This window comes from Gopherus flavomarginatus, chromosome 7, assembly GCF_025201925.1.
Source record: "Gopherus flavomarginatus isolate rGopFla2 chromosome 7, rGopFla2.mat.asm, whole genome shotgun sequence".
NCBI lineage: Eukaryota > Metazoa > Chordata > Testudines > Testudinidae > Gopherus > Gopherus flavomarginatus.
Window position 1 is genome coordinate 49,726,975 of NC_066623.1, and position 20,835 is coordinate 49,747,809.

At 53.7% G+C, this 20,835-nt stretch overlaps 1 protein-coding gene across 2 annotated transcripts in view; it reads right to left on the reverse strand.

The window, feature by feature from the left end:
- Nucleotides 1-746: 746 nt before the first annotated feature.
- LOC127055874 (cysteine-rich protein 2) overlaps nt 747-20,835 on the reverse strand; it is a 70,437-nt gene continuing 50,348 nt past the window's right edge. For both annotated transcript variants that reach the window (XM_050963410.1, XM_050963411.1), the window contains 6 exons: nt 11,206-11,263; nt 10,385-10,522; nt 8,332-8,400; nt 6,446-6,540; nt 3,756-3,813; nt 747-2,872 (listed from right to left, as the gene is read on the reverse strand). In XM_050963410.1, coding sequence (XP_050819367.1) covers nt 2,805-2,872; nt 3,756-3,813; nt 6,446-6,540; nt 8,332-8,400; nt 10,385-10,522; nt 11,206-11,263 — 486 coding nt within the window. In that variant the 3' untranslated portion in view covers nt 747-2,804. The remainder of the gene's footprint in view (nt 2,873-3,755; nt 3,814-6,445; nt 6,541-8,331; nt 8,401-10,384; nt 10,523-11,205; nt 11,264-20,835) is intronic.

Below are 20,835 nucleotides of genomic sequence, written 5' to 3' on the forward strand. Positions count from 1 at the left end.
GCATGACAGAGTAATTTTAAGACTGTTTCCCATGTACTGAGCTGAAATGTTGCAGAAAATGAGAAGCAGCTAAAGGGACGATTCTTGCATATTCCACCTCCAAATGGACACTTCCAGCAGAAACCCCACTGTACAACACGAGCCCTTCATGTATCACCCCCATCCAGACAGCAGTGTGCTGAGACAGCCGGCTCCACTGAGCTTCTGCTGACGGCCAGATACCAAGGAGAGCAGGATCTATGAAGGGGATAGAACTCCAGTACTCCAGATTTTAAAAAAATCACACCCCCTGACCTGTGTGATGCCAGAAACTCTCCAGAACCCAGGGTAGAGCAGGCCAGGCTCTCTCACGTAACTTGTCAGGCCTCCTTTGCATTATGCTAGCATCATGGGTCCAACTGAAATCAACAACCCATTGTGCTAGGCGTTGCACAGACACCGTGTGACAGTCCCTGTCCTCAAGAGCATTTCTAAACAGACATGAGAAAGGGTGGGAACGGGAAACTGAGGCACGAGGTCTTGCACAAGGTCACCCAGCTGGGAAGTGGCAGAGCCAGGAATAACCCCCCAGTCCGACATGCTGCCTCTCCATCACAAAGCAGCTGAGACAGGTACAGTGCCACTACTTGTCTGCTTTTCCAGGTCACCTCAGAGGAGCAAAGGGTTCTAACTCAGAGCTGAATATGTGATAAACCTAGGTGACAGACAGCAAGGACCACATACCCCACATAATCAGACCACGCCGCTTGTTGTTCAAAACTTTTATTGTCAGCAATAACAACAGGACATCAGTTTTGCTGGCTTGCTTCAGGTGCGTTCTGGTTGGCCTGTACCTGGTGGGAGCATGGCAGCTAGCCCTGCAGGTTACGTTAGTCTAGGGCGACAGGCCAGGCTGGAGGCAGAGCACAAGCTCTGTAGATTTGCTCCCAATTCCGTCTTAGTGGGTCAGCGTGAATGGCCAGTGCGGTGATCTGGGGGGTGACCTGGGGAGTGCACACCATTCTCCGAAGCAGAAAGCACATTTCTATCCACTTATAAATAGACTAAAAAACACACACACACCACAAACAGAATCCTCCGAGAGGGCGAAGGTGGGAACCCTGCACACTTCACACCACTCAGCCGACTTCCAGCCATTGTCCCAACACCCCTGACTCTCCCACCAGCCCCTCCCAACCTATTCCCTTACCAGGGCCATAGTGTGCTGTATGGCACAGACATGGGACCTACGCTCCCTCCTCCTACACAGGCTAGGGCCATGGACTCAGACCCTAGCATTTATTTCCCTCCTCTGCAGGGCCCATGTCACAGGGACCCTCCTATGGTCCTGGATGCAGCACACTGCGAAGTTCAGTGTTACTGGGGGAGCAGGCTGGGGTACATGTGCACCCACAGCAGCACCCTCAGCTCCCAGGCCAAACTCAGCGCCACAGTGAACACATTTGGGATCACACGGATTGACCGTTCCTTGCAGCACAGTGCAGAGAAGCAGCTGTTTAGACAGCTCCGAGAGTGCACTAAGTTGCTCCCAGCTGTTGGGAATGGGCATGCAGTCTACATACCAGGGGCTGGCATCACACATGTACATCTCAGCTGTTCCCAGAGTCCAAGCTCCCAATTCTGCCACCTGCTGCAGAGAACAAGGCGGGCAGGTGGGATTCAGGGCCATGGAGATGCTAGCCCTGAACAACACAGCAGAGCACGCGGATGCCAGAAATGAGAGGCCCATGCCCATCAGCACCAGGCTGGCATGGTCACCTACAGCAGGACTGAAAGGAACATAGGCCATATGGCCTTGTAACCCACCAGTAGCTAGGACGCTGCACCCGGGCTCTGCCCATTGCTCCAGGCAAGGACACGAGCAGGCGAGCAACTACATGGTGCGAGCACAGAGCTCACAGACTGAGGACACAATGGAGCCCAAAGCAATCTCCCTGGGCTTGAAGAGAACACCTGCTTAAGGAATGACTCCCACACTTAACACAACCGTTTCTGAGGTGCAAGACTGCCATCCTACACAGCCAGTGGGCCATCTGTTCCTGACTGGCCTCCCCAGAATGCCAGCAGCCACTGGGCAGACCCAGCGGGAGGGCTGGAAGCCCACGGGACCATTTATTTGCTCAAGGCTGGGCGACTCATGGGAGGGACACAAAGGGGAGCACCAGCAGAAGGGGGCACTTGATCTCCCCATGTGACATCCCCCCACGTGGTTCCTGCTCGCCTCCACCCCATCCCATGTTACCGAGGGGAGTGGGCTCTGTCCTCCTGATTGTGACTGGAACTGCAGCAGTGAAAGGAGCTGCTGTTAGATACGGATGATCTGGGACAGAGCTTGCCCCAGCCTGCAGTGCAGCATGAGCCTGTACTGGCTGCACACCATCCAGGGCTGGCCAACAGGCTCGCTTGGAGAGGCTACCATGAACTGCGATGCCAGGTGCATACCACTCATGCCCAGGAAGCCTCCATCCCATGGCTGGCAGGGGGCTGAGGGCCTGAGGGACAAGGAACTCCATGGGAGAGCTCAGGAGAGTCAGGTACATTGGGAGCAACCAGAGACACTTTCTACTTCTGTCTTTAACATCAAAGCTTATATTATATTATAAAATCCCGAGGGCGGGACAGCCCCGCCCAGAATACAAACAGCAGGGAGCACAGCTCTGTGGCCAGCCAGGCTCAGGGCTGCTCCAGTGCACGGCATGGCCGTCCTGGAGCTAAGCTATTTCTACAGAAGGGAGCTGAGGAAAGAGGGAGCAGTGTGAGTGGCCTGTGTTGGGCGGGCGGGCAGGAGGGAGGCAGCAAGGTCTTTAGGGCTGGTCCTTTGCTTCGGGGTCTTTATCGTAGATGTAACTTCCAACAGCTCCAGTGTTCACTCCTGCAACAGAGAAAGAGCCCCATGTAAGGGCAGGGCCAGGATAGCCAGGCAGGGTGCTGATTGCAGATACCTCCCCTTAGCCTGGGGGCTGCGCAGAGCCCCAGCCAAAACAGCCGTGGAGGCTGGGGACAAATGGATGGGAAAGGTCAGAAAAGGGAAAGAGGGTGAGTGGAAGGCCAAGAACCTGGCCATCCCTGCCTGGGATCCAGTAGTGCAAGCAGCCTGTCCTCCCACGTTAGGGAACCATGCCCCATTGCCGAGGTCTCACCGCTCCACAGGCTGGGAGCGTAGGGGAGCAGATAGTCAGGAAGGGCCAATGGAAAAGTGGGGGCTGAGCAGTAGGGGAAATATTTGCATAAGGGCCCTCACCAAGGAGCCAGAGGATCCTTGCCCAGCTGAGCCCCATGCACCCCCTGGCCCTGGCCCCTAGAAGGAGGAAGGGGACTGTGCTCAATCTGTGTTCTGCTGGCTGGGTTCCAAAACACAGCAAGCCTCGGGTTTCATCCGTGGACCCCCCAACACTTCCCCTGTCCTGGGCAAAGGCTGTAGTGCAGTTAGCAAAGGGCTGCCCTCCCTCCTAGAGCCTCTGGGTGTACTGGATGTGCCAGGGCACCCTGATGTACCCCCCCTGGGCTATCTGCTCCGGGGCCCTACAAACCAAAACGCGGCACAGCCAGACGGGGGGATGGGAGAATATCCTGCAGAGGCAGTGTGCCCAGTCATTGCTGACAGGTGCCTCATGCCCCCGTCCCTCTCCCCACACTCCCACCTACCCCTCTCCTTAGGGATTCATTGAGGAAAACCCATTCCCCCACCCTCCATTTAGCCTCTGCACACTTCCTGCCCTTCCTCCAGCAGCTCCGGTTCCGTGCAGCATACTCACCCTTTGGCCCAAAGAGGATCCCATAGCAGGGCTTGTGGCAGTACGGCTGCTCATCGTGCTGTGAGGGGGCAAAGCAAGACACACGTCAGTGCCACCCAACCCAAGAGGTGCAGAAGAACATGATGCAGATGGCCACTCACCCTGCCCTTTCCCAGGGCACAGCCCTGCCATGGCAGTACATTGGAGGGGGGCTCCTCAGCATCCCACCCCAACTGCACGAGGCTCCTGGAGAGACATCACTCAATTTGCATTGCCCTGAAGCTCCCCATGGGGCTGGTTTGCTACTACAACCCTGGCCCCCTGACAGCTCCGCCAATGCCTCCAGGCCTGGGCTGCTGTCTCCCTGCTAGCACTACACTTGCTCTGCCCGCCTGCCCCTGGAACCCGCCCTCCATGGCAGACAGTCCCTCATGCCTGGAGCACCGAGCACAGACTCCATCTCACTGATGTCCTGCGTCACTTGGCTCCACAGAGCCCTTTGTCCTGCGAGCGGTCCAGCAGCGCTGAGCAATGGGAACCTCCCCCGCGTGTCCGCATTCACTTTCCATCAGCCAGGGCTGCCCCTAGCCAACAGCCCCAGCTTTCTATTTAAATCCAGTCTGTCCTCTGGTGGGCACGCCTGGAATCGCTGGAGCACGCAATGGCAGGAGAGGTGCTCAGCTCACAAATGTGGAGAGTGCTCCCCAGCCCTGGGATGAGATTACGGGGTGCAGCTATTCCTGTGAGACCATCCCTGGTGGGGATCAGAATGTCACAGGGCTGTGTCTTGCCCCTGCTGCAGCCACTGCCACATGGCCATGCAGGCCATGAGCACTGTCTACCCACTGCACACAGGTGTCTGTCCAACATAGGCCATGCCCTTTGTGCAGCCCTCCCCTCCAATGCTGCAGGGCCAGAAGAGAGGCCAAGGCCCTGGACCTGTCAGAGCAGGAGCAGTCAGGGGTGGAAGGGGCCTGCAGCGGTGGCTGGAGTCTGGATGCAGGCAGTGATTGGAGTCTGAAGATCCCCATCTTGTCCAGCAACAATGGGGAGGCAGAGGTAAAAGCCTTCCAGCCACCAGAGGCCCAGGACTGCTCCCAGTAGCCCTGCACTCCACTATCAACACACCCAGCGCATGGGACACACCGTGACAGATCAGCTTTGGGGGAACGGACCCACTACAGTACAGCTTTTATCCCTTTACATTGCACGAGCTCAGGCCTGGCTGCTAGCATACAGGATTCTGGCTACTGGCCTGGGTCTGCCACCTGGAATCCCCAAACCACCAGACAATTAGACAGCCAGCATGCGTTCAGATGACTGACTCTGTCTTAGGGGTCCGTGGCCACTGCAGTCCCTGGGGATACCCAGGAACGGGCAGTGAGCACCAAGGACTGGGGAGAAGTCACAGGCGGAAAAGCCATTGGCCAAGCTGGGAGAGAAGCAGGGGGCTGTGCCCAGCTGAGGTGGGAGGGTCAGATGGGATGCTAGCCAGGGGCGCAAGGATTCTGCTCCAGAGCTGAGACCAGCTCCCGCAACATATCCCTTCCTCTTGTCTGGGTGATCAGCTTTATCATGTGGGTCACACCAGGATCACAGCTGGGTGCAGCCCAACTCCAGACACTGCCCCTGTCATAAACAGATAGCTAAGGGTTAATGTCTCTTTCACCTGAACCACCTGACCAGAGGACCAATCAGGAAACAGGATTTTTTTCAACTCTGGGTGGAGGGAATTTTGTGTCTGAGGTCTTTGTCTGCCTGCCTGCTTTTCTCTCAGCTTTGAGAAGTGATTTCTGTTTTCTAATCTTCTGTTTCCAAGTGTAAGTACCAAACATGGTTTTGTTGTTTTAGTATTTACATGTCTATAGTGGCTGGAGTGCTTTGATTTGTATTCTTTTTGAATAAGGCTGTTTATTCAATATTCTTTTAAGCAATTGACCCTGTATTTGTCACCTTAATACAGAGAGACCATTTTTTATGTATTTTTCTTTCTTTTTTATATAAAGCTTTCTTTTAAGACCTGTTGGAGTTTTTCTTTACTTCAGGGAAATTGAGTCTGTACTCACCAGGGAATTGGTGGGAGGAAGAAATCAGGGGGAGATCTGGGTGTGTTGGATTTGCTAGCCTGATTTTGCATTCCCTCTGGGTGAAGAGGAAAGTGCTTTTGTTTCCAGGACTGGAATTACAGAGGGTGGACTCCCTCTGTTTAGATTCACAGAGCTTGTGTCTCTGTATCTCTCCAGGAGCCCCTGGAGGGGGTAGGGAAAAAGGATTATTTCCCTTTGTTGTGAGACTCAAGGGATTTGGGTCTTGGGGTCCCCAGGGAAGGTTTTTCAGGGGGACCAGAGTGCCCCAAAACACTCTAATTTTTTGGGTGGTGGCAGCATTACCAGGTCCAAGCTGGTAACGAAGCTTGGAGGTTTTCATGCTAACCCCCATATTTTGGACGCTAAGGTCCAAATCTGGGACTAATGTTATAACAGCCCCCCAGGGTATGGGCCATCACTGCTGCAAAGGCAGCAATCGGGAGAGGGGCAGGAGAATGAAATATTCAGTCCAGAGGTCTAACCTCATCCCTCGCTAGCCTGAACGTGCACATGCACCAGTAAGAGTCTCCTGAGCAGGTGTGAGGGGAGGGAGGTGGTGGCAGCGAAAGCCTGCACCAGAGCACACATGGGGCAAACAGATCACAGCATGTGCTCAGTCCTTACCTCTGCGTGGCCGCCAGGGGTCAAAGTCTTGCCGCAGCGCTCACAGCGCAGGCAGGGGCGGTGCCAGTCCTTCCCCAGTGAAGTCACCTTCTCAGCTGGAGCAGAGACAAGAAGGGACATATTCCAGTGGGAGCTCTTCGTTCCCTGCCTTGGCATGAACATGTCCGAGCCAGGGCTTCCACAGCATGAGCTCGCCCCCTGGCAGCAACCCAGACAGCTACAGGCAGGCTGAGACCACCCCGATGTGGCGCCCAAGGGATTGTGGGTAATCTTGCAGATGTCCCAGTTGGCCACACTAGGGGAGCATTCACCTGAGAACTGCCCCCTTCTTAGCCATGGTGCAAGAGAGCCTCAGTGCTCACACACAGCTCCCACAGCTGCCAGGCTCTTACCCCCTAGCCCTGCTGCCCAAATAGCCCGTGTCTAGGTCAAGCCAAGAGCACAGGCACCAACTTTTTTCGGTGCCAGTGGGTGCTTGTGCCCCTGCCCTCTCGGGCCAACCCCCACCCCGACTCCACTCCTGCCCCAAAGTCTCCCCCCAACTCCGCCTCCTCCCTCAAGCGCACCACGTTCCCCCTCCTCCCCGTTCCCTCCAGGCTTGCTGTGCAAAACAGCTATTCCGTGGCGCAAGTGCTGGGAGGGAGGGGGGAGAAGCAGGACCCAGCGGTGCACTCAAGGGAGGAGGCGGAGGCGAGTTGGGGAGGGGCAGGGCAAGGAGCTTCCGGGGGGTGCAGAGCACCCACCAATTTTTCCCCCGTGGATGCTCCAGCCCCAGAGCACCCACGGAGTCGGCGCCTATGGCCAAGAGGGAAACCTGCTGGCAGTCGTGTGACGGCTGGGCCAGACTGCTCCTGAACCAGGCCTCCAGCAGCAAGAGGCTGCACAACACCCACTCCATGGGCAGGCTTTGCTCTTGGAGAGCTGAGGTGTTGCCAGCATCCCATGAAACCTTTGCAAAGAACAGCTTAGGCCTTTACTGAAGAGTCTTTTCCTTCTCCCTTGAAAGAGTCAGCTGCACCTATACCCTGACATGCTGCTGAGCATGTTACTGAGCCTTAATGAAAGCTGCCTCCTACTCAACCACAGGAGCAGCAAAGGAGTAAAATCAGCCTCCCCCAGTACTCTGTTCAGCCCTCGGAGGTGACAGCTCCCGCGCCTCCCAGGGACCATGTAAATATTCACCTAGGTAACAAAAGAGCCAAATTCCCTGTTGGCAGAATGTCACTGACTTCAGAGAATGTGGCCCAAACCTTTGTAACATTAGTGGGAGTCATGAGATGACACTGTTACAAACAGCCTTACTAATTCTGCATGGGTGACTGTATGAGCACGTGTGTTGGAGACATGCCTATTGTTAGTTGTGGTGCAATTCCATTTAGAAGGTAAACATGTTACTACCTGTACAGTCTGTTCCTCTACCTAGAGCGCTGCATCGATTTAGCTAAAAATGTGATTTTAAACCAATTTAGACTCACCCACACCTAGCCTCCCAGATACCTTCTCCCCAAAGGCCCCCTCCACTGAAGCAGTCACATCCTCCAGGCCCCCCATATCAGCAGCTGAAACCCTCCTGCAGAGGAAGGACTGCCTTATGGTTAAGGATCCCAAGTCTCAGTCCAGTGACCTGGGTTCTACTGCTGGAATGCGACCTTGGGCAGGTCACACAATCTCTCTGGACCTCAGCTTCCCAGCAGTAAAACAGGGCTAGTAATCCTTTGTCAGCTATTTCCACAGACTCTAAGTGCTGTGGAGCAAGGCCTCTCTCTTCCTATGTGTATGTGCAGCACCTAGCCCTGATCTCTGATAGGAATGTCTCACAGTACAAACAAGTGACCCTGGGACATAAGCAGGGAACACTAAGGGAGCCGGCCTGCCCCAGTCCTTACCGAAGTAGACTTTTTTGCCACAGCGCGGGCACATGTTGGGCTCCCCGGTGAAGGTGGTGACACTGGAGGCTGAAAGACAAGAGAAGAGTTTCTTTAGCATCCTAAAGAAATCTGCTATGTGGACCCCCTACACATCCGAGTGCTACTGCACCATTCATGGGCCCTCTCTCCAGCTAAATTCAGAGCTCATCATCTCCAGCTGGCAATCAACAATGAACCATGCCTTTGAAAGGAGGCTTTCATTCGCTGCAGAATCAACAGGCTAAAGCTACCATTAAAGATCAGAGCCAGACCAGATCTACACTATAAATGTACACAGGTGTAACTACGTCGCTCAGAGTTGTGAAAAATCCATACTCCAGGAGTGCTGCAATTATACCGACCTAACACCTGGTGTAGACAGTGCTATGTCAACTGCAGAGTTTCTCCCGTTGACAGAGCTATCGCCTCTGACGGAGGTGGATTAACTACGCTGATGGAAGACGTGCTCCCAATGTTGTAATAGCACCTTCACTGCAGTGTTTTAAGTGTAGATCTGTCCCCAGTCTCTTTAATGAGTGTAGGGCCTGCATTAAACAGTGCCCTCCCTTCTGCCCTGCATCCTCCACCAGAGGAGATCACAGCCCACTGGCACATGTCATTATTTGCTTTTGAAGGGGGGCTGGGAGAGGTAGCTCATCGATGACTGAGGGCTTGGCTACACTCGAAACTCCAAAGCGCTGCCGCAGGAGCGCTCCCGCAGGAGCGCTCCCGCAGCAGTGCTTTGGAGTGCAAGTGTGGTCGCAGCGCCAGCGCTGGGAGAGAGCTCTCCCAGAGCTGCAGATACTCCACCTTCCCGTGGAGATTAGCTTGCAGCCCTGAGAGCCGTCTCCCAGCGCTGGGGCAGTGTTTACACTGGCGTTTTGCAGCACTGTAATTTGCTGCGCTCAGGGGTGTGTTTTTTCACACCTCTGAGCGAGAAAGTTGCAGCGCTGTAAAGCGCCAGTGTAGCCAAGGCCTGAGTGATGGCTCTGTTGCAAAGAAAATAGCATACGGTCATGGTCATTTCTGTTAAGCAGATTAGGTTGGGTGGAAGATGAATATGGAGATAACACCCTCAGGGCTAACAAGGCGGGGTTGCAGCATGGGAGATACACAGCTAGCCTCTGTGTCTCTCCCCAGCATCCCTAGCTGTGCATCTCAGCAGCAGCCAGAGCAGACGAGCTCTCACCAGGTCTATGAGCCAGCTCACTCTAAGGGGTTTCACTCTGAACTGGTTTGATGCCAGTCTGGACCTGGACAAGCTGATATAGTTCTGACAGCCCTGCTGTTACTATCCCATAGCGCCTTCTGAGCTACCCCTGAACACACTGCTTTTGGGAGCTTTGCCAGGAACTGTGGGGTAGGTACCTAAAGGGCACCGCTTCGGAAACAGCTTCCAACAGGGCAAGCACGGATGCAGGGCAGTCCTGCAAGGGCTCTTTCAGCAGCTCAGCAAGGCAGCGAGGACACACATGCTCCATGGGCTCAAGCCTGCTCAACCCCCTGCTATAGCACTGACCCAACCCTGGGGGTTGTGTCAGCGGGAACATATGGGCTAGTCTTTGGAAAGACCACCACCAGAGAGCAATCAGGCCCACCGTACTATTATCCAGGCCATGGTGTGGACCCACATCTACCTGAATGCAGGCTGTAGCAGCTCCTATCTGGAGTAACACGGTCCTTCTGGAGAGTCCCACAGTGACATGTGTACTGTGTGCTATGGACGCCCCCTAGTGGTCATTCCAATCAATACACGCAAAGCAGAGGGAGCACCCAGAATCACTTCAGTACCTTCATTCCACTCACAGCCGAGCTTCGCTGCCACTGCACTAAGTCCCTGGCCATGCAGCAGCTAGTGACACCAAGCGCAGGTCTGAACAAGGGCCATGAAGTCTTAACTACCGCCCCTAACCAGCCCTCCCTTGCCTCATCTGTCCCCCTTGCCGGAGTTCCCCGGTCAGCTGGCAGGGTTCTCACAGCAGAGCGCAGAGCCATGCTGGCTTTCCAGCCTCTTGCCCCCTTCGGCACTCACCTCTGCTGGGCCCTTTCGGTGGGCCACTCACTTTCTTTTCTTCTACCTTCGAAATATGCTCAATGGGCCCAGGAGCCGGCTGCTCTTCCATCTGAGGCTTCTCATAGATATAAGAGCCAGCTCCACCAATATTCACACCTGCAACAGGAGCATCAGCATTTGTGGCTGTTGGATCCAAGACGTCCTTCTGGGCTTTCCTCCTCTCCCAGGACACACCGGTCTCTCCAGCTCTCCTGCTCTGGTGGCCCAGAGACACGTCCTCTCATTGCACCTTCCCGAGATGTGCAGCTGGGAAGGGGGCATGTCTGCAGCACACTACAAATGGCTTCCTGGCCCCTCTCCCATCCAGTAGTTGGAGCTAGTCACCCACCACAGCTCTGCCCCACGTGGCTCTCTCCTGGGACTATTCTACCTCCTGGGAGGCAATGCTGACTGAGTGACCAGCCCTTCCTGTGGTTTGCAGGGGAGCTGTCATGACTTCTCCCCTGAAACATCTAACCTCCAGTTCTGTGAAGAGCAAGTTCCACTGAACTCACTGCCAATCTGGAGCCGCTCAGTGTGGGGTTTGGTGCTGTGAAGTGCTGAGATGGTGGCTCTTTGGATTCCCCTGGAAGAATCCCTCACACAGCTTTGGCCTGTGCTGCTCTGAGTCTGGGGCAGTTATCAGGGCCCGAAACTCTCCTGTTAAAACCTAGGATAGGACAAGTGCTCTGAATAGCTGCGTGAATCACTGCAGCCCTGAAAATAGGCAGCATTCATCTTTCTGCCTCTGGGCGTTCATTTCTCATATGAAGGGGAGGCTGGTCAGGAGGAATACGTACCTTTTGGTCCGAACAATGTTGCATAGCATGGCTTGTGGCAGAAGGGCTTCCCGTCATGCTGAGGGAGAGAGAGAAGGAGCATTAGGAATGGAGGTTAGCAGGGGCTTTTCCCCTGGCATCTCTAGTGCCAGACACCAAACCCTGGGACATACTAGCTGCCATACCAGGCATTACTGAGAGGAAGGAGCTTACATTCTTTAAGTGTCTGTAAAATATGCACGAAGAGACAAAAAGGGAATGAATTTGTAGACCAACATTGAGGAAGTCCTGTTGCACATTGTGACGAACTGGGAAAGTTCTTAATGTTTTCTCTGAGTACTGTGTTGGTGCCTCAGTGTCCCCATGGCAGTTCTTAAGTATCTGGCAGAGCAAAGGGCCAGTGCACCTAAATGCCTGACACTCTGTCTCCTAGCAACTGATGGCCTGGGCCCCTCCTCTGCAAAGGTGCCAACTGAAGGTGTTGGAGACAAAGGGATCAGGTGACCTCCTGGCCCGGGAAAGGGGCTGAGGAGAGAGGAGGGGCTGGGAGGGGTTGCAAGTCTGGAGCTGGCTGAGGGCAGACGTGGGGGTCTGGCTCACTGACCCCCAGAATGGACCCGGCTGAGGGGTCCGGTTCTCTGTACCTACAAGCTCTGTTTTAGACCCTGTTCCTGTCATCGAATAAACCTCTGTGTTACTGGCTGGCTGAGAGTCATGTCTGACTGTGATGTGGGGGTGCAGGACCCGGTGGCTTCCCCAGGACCCCGCTGGGGTGGACTCGCTGTGAGAAGCGCACGGAGAGGCAGAGGATGCTGAATGCTCCAAGGAGAGACCCAGGAGGTGAAGCTGTGTGAACTTCTTGCCCTGAACAAGTCTGCTCCAAGGGAGAGGAGGCTCCCCAAAGTCCTGACTGGCTTTGTGGGGAGCTGTTCCGGAGCATCGCCCGGTGACTCCGTGACACACATACTAGTCAAACAGTTTATAGAGGGAGGAAGAGCATTCTGGGTAAGGGGAGGGAACTTCACAGCAAGAGTATTGCACTCTCTCTCTTATGTACAACGTTCCTCACAAAAGACCCCCAGCCCTGCCCAAGAACGCCTCCCATTGCCCACCATTAGCTTCAGCTAGAGCAGGGGTGGGCAAACTACGGCCCATGGGCCACATCCTGCCTGCCAGTTGATTTAATCCAGCCCTCGAGCTCCTGCTGGGGAGCAGGGTCTGGGGCTCCTCCCGTGCACCAGCCGAGGAGCGGGGTTGGCAGCCACTCCACCCATGCCTGCCTCAGCTCTGCACAGCTCCCAGAAACAGTGGCATGTCCATTCCCCAGCTCCTATGTTCAGAGGCAGCCAGGGGAGCTCCAAGTGCTGCCCCCACCCAAAGTGCTGCCCCCCACAATCCACTGACCGGGAACTGTGGCCAATGGGAGCTGCAGGGGCGGCACCTGTGGATAGGGCAGTGCGCCGAGTCACCGGGCCGCACCTCCATGTAGGACCTGGAGGAGGGACATGCCACTGCTTCCAGGAGCTGCTTAAGGTAAGCGCCAAGAGGAGCCTGCACTCGAGTGCCCCCTCCAATGTCCCAACCTACTGCCCCAGCCCTGATCCCCCTCCCACCCTCCGAACCCTTTGATCTCAGACTGGAGCACCCTCCTGCACCCCAAACTGCTCAGCCCCACTGCAGAGCCTGCACCCCCAGCCAGAGCCCTCACCCCCTGCACCCCAGCACCTTGCCCTAGCCCAGAGCCCCCTCCTGCACCCTGAACTCCTCATTTCTGGCCCCACCCCAGAGTCCGCATCACCAGCCAGAGCCCTCACTCCCTCCTGCACCCCAAACCCAACTTCGTGAGCATTCATGGGCCGCCATACTGTAACTCCTCACTTAACATTGTAGTTCTGTTCCTGAAAAATGTGACTTTAAGCGAAACGATGTTAAGCAAATGCAATTTCCCCATAAGAATTAATGTAAATGAGGGGGTTAGGTTCCAGGAAAAAAATTTTCACCAGACAAAAGATTACATATATTCACACACACACACACACACACACACAGAGTATAAGTTTTAAACAATTTAATACTAGTACACAATGATGATGATTGTGAAGCTTGGTTGAGGTGGAGGAGTCAGAGGGTGGGATATTTCCTTTACTGCTAAATGATGAACTAGCAATTGTCTGAGCCCTCAAGGGTTAAATCTCTCACTCTACAAGACAGCAGGAATGGAGGGAGGGGAGACATCACAGACAGACACACTGCTGCAAGCTTCCTCCAGCCTGAGCCCTGGTGTGTCCCCCCTGCTCTATGGAAGATTGGATAAGCAGGGTGCACAAGCAGGGGGGAGGAGACACCCTGACATTAGCCCCCCTCTTCTTCACCCCTACCCCCCACAGCAATCAGGAGTCTCAGGGAGCAGCTCCAAGGCAGAGGACAAGAGCAGCACATCGCAGTAGGGGAGGGACAGCTGCAATTGCTAGCCTCCTAGGCAGCTGCTGCACAGGGAACTTAGGGGAGCAGGGAGATGATAGGGGGGCTGCCGGTCCACCCTGGTTCCAAGCCCCCACCAGCTAGCTGCAATGGGCTGCTTTTCCTGCAAGCAACAGACAAAGCAGGCGGCTGCCAAACGACATTAGAAGGGAGCATTGCACAACTTTAAACAAGCATGTTCCCTAACTGATCAGCAATGTAACAACAAAACAATGTTAACCGAGATGACTTTAAGTGAGGAGTTGCTGTACAATTTCCATACCCAGATGTGGCCCTCTAGCCAAAAAGTTTGCCCACTCCTGATCTAGAGTAACACCAATAGCCTGCCGGCTTTCCTTACAGCACTATCCTGGGACTCAAGACACCCAGGTTCAGTTCCTGCCCTGTCCCAGACCCCCTGCATTACCTTGGGCTAGTCACTTTGTGCCTTAGTTTCCCACCTGTACAATGGGATAACAGCACTGCCCTGCCCTGACCCACCGGGTGGTAGTGAGGTCTAACACATTGAAGACTGAGGTGCTCAGATACTGTGATGATGGAGGGGACCTTGCATGGCCCTAGATAGATTATCAGGTTTACATCCCCCTGTCTGCGGTGAGCACGTGATGGTCATCACACCAGGGGACCGAACCATAAAAATCCAGAGCCTGGAAGCATGAATGGCTACAGCGGGAGCTCAAGAACCAAGCTCCTGTCACTGAGGGCTGTTACAGACTAATATCCTGTGTGGATCAACATTGAGAGGGACCCATAACACAAACTCACAGCTGGTAACCCATACAGACCCATAGATGGCTCAGCCCACCCCGCCCAGGTCCCAGTGCTGGAATTGTGGAGTCTCCCTCCAGTGAATCAGAGACCTGCCACAAAGCACTAACTGAACTAAATGTAAGCGGGTTGTCACTGGCACCATGTGCCCTCCTTCAGGTACCTCAGGGCTACATGAAACTGAATCCAGAGCCGAGCAGAGTACCCATTTCAATAACTAACACTCTAAATACACAGCCCCGGGCATTCACTTCAGTGAATATTCTGGGGGTTTCATATTTACATATCTCCCAAACGAATTCAATTACACCATAAAATAACCACATGAAAGAGAAGGCACACCAGAACCCATGGGCAGGTCAGCTCAACAGGCTCTCAGAGCTGAAACTCTGCAACCTGACACATGGATCCGGTGACATACGATTTTGCTTTTTAACGTATTCTGCAGGTTGGACTTCTCTTGTTTATACGCTTATTTTGGGGAATTATTTAATGTCTTGGGAGCCAAACTGCGTCATCCTGGCGAGACTGGACCATTTATTTTAAGTGATTTCCATCTACTGTGGAGTTCAGATTGTATTATTACTACAATACTTTTAGACTTGGAGATGAGGAGTTTGTATATATAAACAGAGGTCAGATTTTCAAGCTTTGGTGCTTAAAGAGAGACACCTAAATCCATATACAGACCCCTAACTAATTGGCCTGATTATCAGCAGACAGAATGTCCATAGCTCCAGCTCTCTGTTTTGAATTTGGTCACTGTTTGCTGTGCAGCCTGTGGAGCCGCAACATAGCTTCATTTTTTGGTGCTTATCTGTCTTAATTGATTTTGGGGTATTTTAATTTCCGATTCCGATTGGTCAGTTTAGTCACACCATGGGATATTTTCCAAATGCATTTCTTTTGAAACAAACATAAAGAAAACCAATAGAAGATTCAGCTGAAAATTTCAAAAGGTTAAAAAAAAAAGTCCTGTTTGAAAACGTATGGAATGAAAACCCCTTCCAAAATCTCAGCAATTCTCAGTGATCTTGAAGGCAGAGTGGGGCCAGTCCATTTAAAACAAACAAAAATATACTCCAAGTTTCTAAATAGCTTTTCTGCAACATAGCGGCATGTGCAGGGGTAAGGACTGGGATAAGGTATTATTAGCCTGCATTTGAGACCATGCATAACTCATTCATGCACAACACATCCATCCCGAATCATAGCAATCATGCCACTCTCCCTCTGCTGCCCTAATTCCCCTCACCTCCATGCTGCACCCCAGTCTCACTAGCAAGGCAAAGAGAGAACATCCCCAGGAGGCCATGATACCTTTCCCTCCTAGGGTCCCTCCCCTGCCACGGTTGCTATGGTGCTTGCCTCCTCAGAGCTGTTATCTGCTCACATTATCAAACAGGGGCTGATTGCTTAGAGGAAAAGCAGTCTTCTCTCTGGACAGAGTGATAAGGAGCGAGTTTTCCCCCCTTATGTCACGCCCTTATCACGAGGACTGGGCCATGTGTGCTGCCATTGATGGAGGGGGGGGCTGAGGGGGGACGTACAGGGGCTGGGACAGCCAGCAGGCAGAAGATAATGTTATTCCAGCTCCTAGCAGCAGTTTCCCACCAGAAAGTGGGAAGCGAGTCAAAGAAAAGAAAAAGTATCTGTGGGCTCTGGCAGCTGGGTTCTGCAAGGGCTGGGATGCTGAGCACAAACAGCTCTGCACAGAACCAAAAAGGAAGTCAATTGGCCATGTGTCTGTCTCCTTGGTAAATGTGGAATTCACTGCCTCCCATGCAGCACACTGGAAGGCCTGGGCCCATCCAGATGGGACACTGGAGAACCAAAGCACATGCCTCTGGAGTGAGTCACCAACAGAAGCGTTCTGCTCCTCCTAGGCACTGGGCACTCTCAGCCTTCTTGGCACGGGCAGAGGAGCAAGACACTTTGCGTGTCATGTTGCTTTGCTGGTTTAAACACACTGAGATTTTGCACACATTTCACACCCCAAAAATTGTTCTATTTGCTGCAGCATGTTCATTATTCGGTTTCAGGACAAGTCTGACTAGAAGTCAACGCAGCACCACAGCTCTGCTAGCACTGCTCCGCACTCCCAACACACCTGCCTTTGACCTGCAACACCCCTTGCTGTTCCATTCTGCTCTTTACCATCCCCTCTGTACTTCACTATCCCATTTCTAAGCCCCTCTTTCTCCCCTCCCTCCCTCCCACCCACATCTTCTCACCAACACATCTCATACTGAACTGCATCACTCCCTGCCATTCCAGACTTGGGCCCCACTAACAGCTCTGCTAGTCATCCTCAAGCCTCAGCTACCACACCCTCTCCTGCAGTCATGCAAGGAGCTGTGATCGACCCCACCCAGCCCCAGGTGGCAGTGCAGGCATGACGGCCCCAGAAATGGGCAGAGTCTGCGCTAGGGAGGGGGATGAAGAGCATGTCTGGACTGGAGCATTCTTCCTCCAATTCCAGGACCAGAAACTGAGATACAGATCAAGGACTTCACAGCCCCAAGCTCTGGTCACGGTGTATATAAGAGCAAAGACTAAAGTAACATAAAAAGACAGCCACAAACATCCCCTGGGCTCTCTGTACCCCCCCCCAAGCACTCCCCACCATCAACCAAATGTCATTGCTGACAGGACCTATGTCCCCATCCTCCCATTTCAGTGTTTGGATCAAGCTCCAAACAGCCAGGAACTTCCCCCAGAAACCAGGATTCCTAGGTCAGCCCGAGAGCAGGAGCGGCTGCTCTTGGGTCCCTCACTGCTTGGGGACTGTTATTCACTGGGCTCAGGCTGTCCTGCTTGAGGTCTGGCAGGGTCCTGGGTTTCTAAACAGAGGAGCACTCAGCAAAAGAGCAAGCAAGAGCAAAAGCAAGTGAGCAAGAGGTGGGCAGGAAGGACTTGTGCCAGCACACCACGCTTTGGAACAATGCAAGCCACGCACAGGTCCCAGCACCACACCCCTGACAATGCGAGAGGGAAAAGCCTGAGCTAGCCCAGGATCCTCCCTGATGTTGAGGGCATCCAATGATTACACCTCAGGTCACAACAGCAAAGCCCTGTCCGCCCTCCCCACAGGAGCCCCAGCCCACGACAGCCCTGTCCGTCTTCCCCACGGGAGCCCCGGTCCACAACTGGGATCAAGGACTCTCCTCTATGGGGCCTGCCTGGACAGCCTGCCTGGACAGCCCCACCTGTCGCTCCTCATTTCTATTCCACAGTGTTGTCACAGCCGGGATCCCCTCACCCCCGAGTGTAAGCAGGTGTGCCTCGGAGCCACCTTCTCCAGCGCTGCACGGGGTGCTCCAGGCTCAGAACTGAGTGAAAGACTCTCCAGTGTCCCCATAATCACTTGCTTCCGGCTTCACTCTCGTGGCTGGGCAGGATGGGCCGGTTCCCAGAGAGCATTTTTCAGTTCAGAGCCCCTGAGGCCATGGCCTGTTCTGTCTGCACCCCCGCCACCTGCACTGGAGGGGCAAGGGGGGGACGACAGAGCTTCACACCTCCTCCCCACCCTGCAGGAGCCACAGCCACCCCAGCATTTGTCTACAGTGCTCAGTCCTGAAGACCCAGCAGGCTGCGCAGCAGCTGTCACATGCCAGGTTTCAGGCTCCCATTCCCCAATGCCTGCTGCCCTGCACCATCAGGAAGAGACAGCGTTTCCCCATGGACGCTCCTCCCATCTAGCGTGACCATACATCCTGGTTTGGCCAGGACAATCCCGTTTTAAGCCCTGTCCTGGCCGTCCCGACTTTTTTGGCAAACGTGGGCATTTGTCCCCTTTGCTCTTGCCAACTTGATCAAAAAGTTTTTTGTCAAAAATTAGGGTGCGGAGGAACATGTGGGGTGGCAAGCAGCGATGCCAGCCTTGTGCAGGGTCCAGGGAGGCAAGGCTCGGGCGGGCAGGCAGGGCTTGAGCAAGCAGCGACACCAGTCCAGCATGGGGAGGGGGGCTCGGGTGAGCAGCATGGGCCAGCCTTGTGCGGGGAGGGGGGCGCGTTCGGGTTAGCCACATGTGGTGTTCAGTTTTCCCTTTGGGAAATATGGTCAGATATGGTCACCCTACCCCCATCTGCAGCCTGAGGAAGCAATGCCACACAGCAGCGGCCTTTGCGTACAAGGGACTATGATAGCTCACTGCTGCCCGGGGGGGCCTGGAAGTCCAGGGGTCAGCAACCTTTCAGCAGTGGTGTGCCGAGTCTTCATTTAGTCACTCTGATTTAAGGTTTTGCATGCCGTGCCAGTAATACATTTTAATTTTTAGAAGGTCTCTTTCTATAAGTCTATAATATATATCTAAACTATTGCGTACATAAAGTAAATAAGGTTTTTAAAATGTTTAAGAAACTTCATTTAAAATTAAATTAAAATGCAGAGCCCCCGGAGCAGTGATCAGGACCCGGTGTGAGTGCCACTGAAAATCAGCTCAGGTGTAACCTTCAGCATGCGTGCCACAGGTTGCCTACCCCTGCCCTAGTCCAAGGAATATTAACTATGGAGTTATTGCACCTTCCTCTGTGGTATCTAGTGCTGGCCTCTGCCAGAGACAGGAGCCTGGGTTGGATTGACCTCGAGTCTGACCCAGTCTGGCCATTCCTACTGTTCCTATAGCCAGGGCTCGCACATGGCAGTGGGAGAGGAGAAGTGGGCTTATCAGGCCTCAGGATGGGCCAATGCAGCTTGACAGCCTACCATAACTGATACTATCTTGGCTGGCGAGAAAGCCCTTTAGGTGGCCCATCAGCTGCAGCATACATAGCCCAGGACAGGACACCGTTTGCAGTAACACCAAGAGGGACAGCCCTGAGAGCAGAGACCAGACCAGCTTCCACGGACAGAGATCCCCAATTTATACAAAACAGTCTATTCTCATGCAGACCATGGCTGGATTCTCAGCACTCTGGTAAAGTCCTGGCAAATTAGTCCCTGGATCAAGGACACCTGCAGCTCAGCCGCTGTGTGCTTTGGCCATACTTCACTGACTGTGTAAGCCCAAGCACAAAGCTATACCTGGCCTTGGAGAGAGAAAGACCTCCTCCACTTTGAGCAAGATGGCACAAACTATCCCCTTTCCTCCCCTCCGGGTGAAGACTGGAGGGCATTGGGAAAAAGAAGCCTTCCTGTTCCAGGCATGCCGTCTCTGCCATTGTCGTGGGCTGAGGCAGCAGTTTGCGGTTCATGGAAGCAGCTAAAGCCTCCTCCTTCCATTTTTATTCTGACACTGGCTTCAGCTGGATTTAGCAGACACATTTAAGAAGGCTGCTTTCTGCTAAGCTCTGCCAGGTCCCCATCAGGGACTCCTCAGGCTTCCATGTGCACCTCTGGACATGGACACGGCACACTCTGTTCCCAGCAGCTCCCCACACACCAGCTTTCCAGGATGGGAATACAGGCCAAGAGGAACCGCTTTCCGACACAGGCTCTGCTACTCGAGCAGCAGAGCATGGAAATCTGACAGATCTTAAAACAGCTACAAACAGGTAAAGTGTCATGTAAATTCAGTCTTAATAGAAAACAGAATGCCAAAAATCTGTCTCCAAGACATAGAACAGCTTGACATAGACCCACGCGCCACTCTTCTCACATCTGCCTGCAGTAGTTGCCACTGCAGCATAAGGACTGTAACAACAGCAGATGCTGAAGCATAGAGGCAGAAGCAATAATCACAGTACAGTTCTCTTGGCCTGGGTTCTGTTAAAAACACAAGGAAGAAGCCTATGAGCCAAACCCACTGAGACAGAAATGGGATTGTCAGCCATCGGGGAGGGGCTCGCAGGCTGCAAGAAAGGAAAACTGAGCAGAAAGACACAAGCTTTGCAACAAACCACTGGCCCTTTACTCTAGTACAAGATCATAGGAAAATAGAGAGGAAAACCGGCACCTTCCTGAACTCAGAGACTTCTCTTAGATAGTTCATTGCAAAGCATCTCTGTGCTGCTTGGTTAACAAACAAATGGGACCAGATGGGAAAGCATGTGAGCAGAGCAGTCGGAGTAAGAGTGATCCTGACAACAGACAGCTCCCAGTGGCAGAGCTCAGCCTAGTTTGTTACTCAGAGGTCCAGCTCCTCAAGGGCAGAAGGCTACGCTAGAGCTACAAAGGTCCAGTGTCTAGCACCAGTTATGTGCACTGCATGGTGGATTTTCAGATGTGCCTCACTGACTTGCAATAGGGTTCGTGCTGCTAAGCCACTTCTGAAGATTCTTCCATACACCCGCATCTCCCATGACAAGCAGGGGCAAGATCAAGCAAACCTCGCCTAAAAATGAGGAGGCAGCTTTGGGTCCATGAGCAAGGAAGAGGGCATAATGCAGCAGAAAAGGCCTGGCAGAACCACTGAGCCTCACATGGGTTCCCTACCCTAACCAGCTGCTGCCTCCAACAGAA